Source organism: Chrysochloris asiatica, unplaced genomic scaffold (genome assembly GCF_000296735.1).
Source record: "Chrysochloris asiatica unplaced genomic scaffold, ChrAsi1.0 scaffold00230, whole genome shotgun sequence".
In the NCBI taxonomy this organism is placed as follows: domain Eukaryota; kingdom Metazoa; phylum Chordata; class Mammalia; order Afrosoricida; family Chrysochloridae; genus Chrysochloris; species Chrysochloris asiatica.
Genome location: NW_006408748.1, coordinates 971611 through 977610, shown reverse-complemented (window position 1 = coordinate 977610; position 6000 = coordinate 971611). Strand labels below are relative to the sequence as shown.

The 6000-nt window shown below is 40.8% G+C and overlaps 1 protein-coding gene across 1 annotated transcript in view; it reads right to left on the bottom strand.

Moving 5' to 3' along the window:
- Positions 1–6000, bottom strand: part of KLF3 (Kruppel-like factor 3 (basic)) — a 38527-nt gene that overhangs the window by 5643 nt on the left and 26884 nt on the right. Inside the window, exon 5 of the mRNA XM_006873209.1 lies at positions 2725–2885. Within this exon, the coding sequence (XP_006873271.1) occupies positions 2725–2885 (161 nt within the window). The remainder of the gene's footprint in view (positions 1–2724; positions 2886–6000) is intronic.

Sequence of the window (6000 nt, the reverse complement as noted above, 5' to 3'; positions counted from 1 at the left end):
AAAAAAAAAAAAAAAAGTTGGTGGCGTTTTATTGTTCTTTTCAATAGCTTCTAACAATATAAAGTCTTTATCTACTGAAATATCTGTCAGATACTGTAACATACTAATTTGTTGTTTAGTCAATAACCAAACCAGTTGGTACTGAGTTGATTCTGACTCTTGATGACCTCCATGTGTTTCAGAATAGATCTGTCCTCCAAAGGATAGCCAATGGCTGTGACCTTTCTGAAGGAGATGCAACAGTTACTCTTCAATGAAATGCTCTAATTCAGAAGTACTGAACCTGTAGTAGTTCCTTCCCCCACTCTCTCAAACCTACTCCCATGGGAAAATTGGCTGATGAGAAACAAAAGAAAGACTCCAAAGGAGGGTTACAGGGAGAGTTAGGATGAAGATCCTACACACACACACACACACACACACACGGAAAAAAAAACTAAAGAAAAAGATGGCTAATGGCAATAAGTTAATAATAACAGATAAAAGATTTTTTTAAAGTACCCTTCAATCAGTTCCAATTCACAGCAACACCATACATGGCTTCTGAGAAGCGACAAGTAGGTTTGAACCGCCAACCTTGTGATTTCAAACCAAGATTCAATAGTAACTGTTATCATGACTAATCGCCAACCTTGCCGTCCAGTGCTTATCCTATAGTGCTGCACCAGGACTCTCCGTAAAAGATATCACAAAGGAATACCTATTTACCTCCTTGGTTCTCTAGATATCTTGCAGGATTACCATTTCAATGAGATACTCAGAATTTATACTATCTGCTTTACTGCACAGAACATAACAAAACATAGGCCTGGTGATCTGCTTCCATGAGTGACAGACAACCTTGACCATCCTGTGGCACAGTTGTATTCTAGACACACGGGGTTGTTGCCTGAGTAGAACTGACTTGATGTCAACTCACAACACCAAATTGATGACTGTGGTTCTATAAATACAGGGTTCTAACCCTCTGCTCTCTCTGCACTAGTATGAAGCTAAAGCAGGTATGTGAACAGGAACCCTGGGTCTCCATAGCTCTGACACTTGTGACACTTGTCGTAGGCTGACTCTCCTTCCTTATTCTCTGCCTCTGTCCTGGGATTTACTGAAAAAAACTTCACTTTCTTCCTTCCCTACTCCCCAACCCTAGACTTCTCTTACCAATATTCTTAAGAATGACTCACAACACTCAGAAAAATCATCCACTTTCTAAGTTAGGAAACAGGGGCATCTAGATTGCCAATTATTAGCATTTCAATCAAGGAATCTAAGGCCAGATAAGGCTGACTGCAAACATTTATTCAACAATACTGACTTCCATGAATCAGGTTGTTCAACACATTTTTGGTCTGAGTTTCTTCAGATATTTTGTTAGCAAAACATTCAGGCACACCTGGAACAATTTTACCCTTTCTTCACCTATCCAATTAGTTTTATATGATTAGGCTGCACACTAGCTATTGAAAGCTTTGCACCGGCTCATAACGACCTTATACACAACAGAATGAAATTTTGCCTTGTCTTGTACCAACCTTACAATCAATCAATACTAAGCAAAAAAGTTAAAAAAAAAAACCCACTCTGGGAATGATAAACATGGTAGGCAATAGCATAGAAATTCTTCCATTTTGGAAGACCATAATTAGCCAATTGTCTTCACTTTTCTTTCCTTTAGTAACAGTCTTCTCTGTGAATTCTGAGTCCCTGAGTGCTGTTAACAGTTAAATGTTCAGCTACTAATCAAAAGGTTGGTGGTTTGAATCTACCCAAAAGCACCTTAGAAGAAAGGCAGGGGAATCTGCTTCCAAACATTCCGTCTTTGAAAACTCTATGGAGAACAGTTCTACTCTGACATGTTGGTGGCAACTGGTGGGATTGTATTTCATTTAAACGGCTGTATTTATTTATTTGGTCTGCATAATAAACTATTCTCTGCTACCCCTGCAGTTGACCACATCAACTTGATGGCACTTAACAACAAGTTTGTTAAATAGACCCAAGCCATGGTTTTCAATAATCTCATACTCATGAGAAAGCTGAACCGTGAATAAGGAAGATAGACTGTAGAAGAATTGATGCATTTGAGTTATGGTGTTAAAGGAGAATATTGAAAATACCATGGACTGCCAAGAAAACAGATCTATGTTGGAAGAAGTATAGCCAGAAGGCTCCTTAGAGGCCAGGATGGCCAGACTTCGTTTCTTATACTTTGGACATATTGTCAGGAAGGACCAGTCCCTCCCTGAAGAAGGACGTCACATTTGGTAAAGTAGAGGGTCGCAGAAAAAGTAGACCCCCAACAAGATGAACTGGTACAGTGGCAACAGCAATGGGCTCAGATGTGGCAACGATTTCGAGGTTGGCCCAGGATCGTGCAAGTGTTTCGTTCTGTTGTGCATAGGGTCGCTATGAGTCGGTACCAACTCAATGGCACCTAACAACAACAATTTGTTAAGTGCTAGCCCATAGGAGGCCCAGATCCTGATGACAAGAGGCCCTCAGTTTCGAGCGCTTTTCTCTCTGTGCTAGCTGAGACTCTATCCCCTTCTCTCTCTACAGAGAGAACACACCTGCAGGTGCTTAGGAGCGATCCGCTCACATTTATCAACTTGAATCTGTTACAATCTAAAACACATCTTCTTCTAACCCCTAAAGCTAGAAACGTCTGTCTTTAACGTTCCACCCAAGACTTCTTCCAAAGAAAATTTGAGTCCAGCATCTCTGTACCTGTATGTGTTCTTCTGTGTGCTTTCAAGTGAGAGCTCTTAGTGTACACTTTGTTACATCCGTCATAATCGCATCTGTGTATCCGCCGCTTCCTTTGGGTGTCTGGAGACTCCACAGGCAAAGGTCTCTTCCCAGGCTGTACGATGACCGAAGGGTGATTCCTACAAAAGTCAATGTTATATGTAAAACGTTGAGTGAGAGCCTCTTCCTATGCTTCAGTCTACAGAAAGCATTAACAACACGGGGCGAAACAAACGAACAAACCAAAAAAAAACCCAACAAAAGAAACAAAAATAAAATTAGCTCATCAACCCAAGAAGCACTGCTATATATTTCATTCAACAAACATTTATGGATCACCTACCATGAGCCAGGCACCGTGCTTGGCACTGGGACACAAAGATGAATAAAAACAGGGTTCCTGCCCTCGAGGAGCTCACACTCTAGGGGAGACAGACATGTAGATAAGTAAGGACAATCAGAAGGGTAGGGGCTATGCTAGAGGGAAGAGCAGCGGGCTAGAAAAGTCTCTTAGTAAAAACCTGCCTCCGTACAGAATTCTGTGGGATTACACTAGGCAGTGCTGAACACCAGCGCTATAGGACGCTTTCCCACGGGCTGACTGGATTTTCATTGAGTGTTCTTTGGAGGAAAAAACGTTGAAGGCCAAATTCCTAAGGCTCAGGCAACCACACTGTAGGATCTAAATGACTTTGGATCTTTGACAGAATTGACACTTAGTAGCTGAGTTGCTTAAGAAAGATGGCAAACTCACACCAAATGTTCAAATGTTGGCTCTTCTAAAAGGAAAAGTTTGCATCGTTGTCTTCACAAACTCGAACACTGATTGTTGAGTATTAGTCCAGTGAATGGGAGAACTGGGAGAGGAATCCCCTCACTGCCTTGGGGTACCTGACACTCTCTGTTCCCGATCAATGACTCAGATGCCTGAATCGGCACACCTTTTAGGGTGGGCTTGAAATCGAATCACAAACATCATTACTAGGACTATTTCTCTCAGACAGGATGAAGAGGGGGGAAAAGGCAGATGGGGGGAGTGGGGGTTGGGAAAAGCCTATCCAGCGTTTTCCAGCTTCCTTAGCTGAGAATTAACAGGATTTAATCCATGGGTTAATGTGCTGGACTGCAAGGTCAGTTGGAAGCACAAGGTAGGTGGTTCAAGTTCACCAGCAGCTTCTCAGAAACCCTATACTGGGTTGTTATGAGTCAGAACTGACTTGGTGGCACTTAACAACAACAATCCAGGCATTGGCTTTCCTTTTGAGGAATTACATGACACAAAACAAGTTTATGCTTTTGACCTCCAACTATAATGAAAGTCTTTTAAATTGGATCATATGGTACGCCACAAATCATACAGAAGAGTTTTGTGTATGCAGAGAAAGGAGGTTGGCAAAGAGGAAGAGTTTGATGAAGGTGAATATCTAAGTTTATAAGATACAAAAAGGATAATAAAAATTTAGCCATAAAAAAATCAAAAGGGAGTCCTTGAACTAAAAGTCGTTTTTGGTCATAGTAAAAAAACTAGATGTATCAGTACTTTACACTTTTACCTCCTGACCCTGAATAAAATAACCAAGTTTAGATATATGGAAAAGTGAGGGGGAAAAAAAAAAAATCACCAGGACTTTTAATTATATATCCATTCAGACAAATGTAAGAGAAAATATGCTAAGTCAGAGGTTTTATAGACATACAGTTTTGTTTGTTTTTATTGTGGTTTGGGTGAAAGTTTACAGAGCACAAGAGTTTTCTATTCAACAATATATACACATTTTGTTTCATAGTATTCGTTGCAATTAAATGTAACCACACTCTTCCCGCTCCTTCTCTGTGTTCCCCATTTCGATTCACCCTTCTGTCCTGCTCCTTGTCAACTGAACTTTTTCACTTTGGGCAAAGGCTGCCCTTTTAGTCTCGTATGGTTGGTTATTCTGAGTAGAGTGTTCCTCTGGAGTGTTGTTGCTCATTTGATTTGGCTGAACAGATAGTTTTTGCAAAGCTGAACTGTCCAGTTAAAATCCTTCAATAAAAACTACCAGTTTTATTTAAACCTTTCAAGTTTAATGCTATTGAATGAAAATAGTGTATCTTCTTCAGTAAGAGAAAAATGTCAGGAAATGAAATGCTGGGAAGAAACTTTAATGGTTAAATAGATCTGCTATTCCTTGGGGACACTGGGGGTGGGTTTGTGTGTGTGTCCCAGATGACTTCATAAATCGCTTCAAATGATCATGTTCTATGGGTTGGGCATCTATAGAATCATTTCTGGACAGCAACTACAATGTGTTTCCAATGGCTCCTTCTGTCCGTAAAGATACGCGAAAGGCTGTGCACTACAACTGTGGATACTTTAGACCTTCTGTACTTCCGTTTCCTTTCTGTAAAATGGGGGAGGTGATACTATCGTCTCTGAAGTTTACGGTAATATGCATGATGCACTTAGAACAACACCTGTCCTGGAGGTAAAACTTCTCACTGAGAGCTGTCAGTATTTCAAGGTTCTGAGATTCTTTGGTATTTGGAGGCTCTGCACACTGCAGATGTTTAATTTCAATGAGTTGTGGGGATATCCCAAAGCCAGATCAGTAAATCCTTATGGGAGCTTACATCCATTTCAAAATGCAGCAGCAACACCCAGAGAGGTTAGTTGGCAGCTCCATTTCCAAGAGCCTGGCGCTGGTAGAGGTTACAGCTAGAGACAAGGGCCTTGAATTTTCATCTCTGGGTCTACTCACTCCTCATCATCTTTCAAACCCAAAAACTCAAATAGCTTTAAAAAAGAAAAGGTGTGAAAATTGTTTGGGGCTAAGTTGACCCTTCTTAAATTTGTTGCAATCCACATACACAACCAAATAGTGATCCAGAGTCCTCCATTTTTTACTTCTAAATATGAAGGGGCGTCAAAAAGTCTGTGGAAAAATGGAATGAAAATATTATGGAATTTTGTCCACAGACTTTTTGAAGTCCCCTCGTACTCTTACAAGAATAAAAGGAAGTTGATAAACGTTGGAGTGCCCTTAAAAATCATTCTAAAGCTATAAATCCTCTGATGAAGCAAATGGGTCTCAAAGGCAAAATTTAGTCTGCCTCGTGAAAAGGAGGAGTTCCTAAGGCAAATATTATTGGGGCTGCCTCATCGCCATAACTAAGCGTCTGGTTTCAAGTGAGTCTTTCCTGGCTAGCTGGTTTCCTATGTGGGTCGCTACTGGGCACCCTCCAAGACATTACTTAATCTCATCTGTGAGAGAGCTG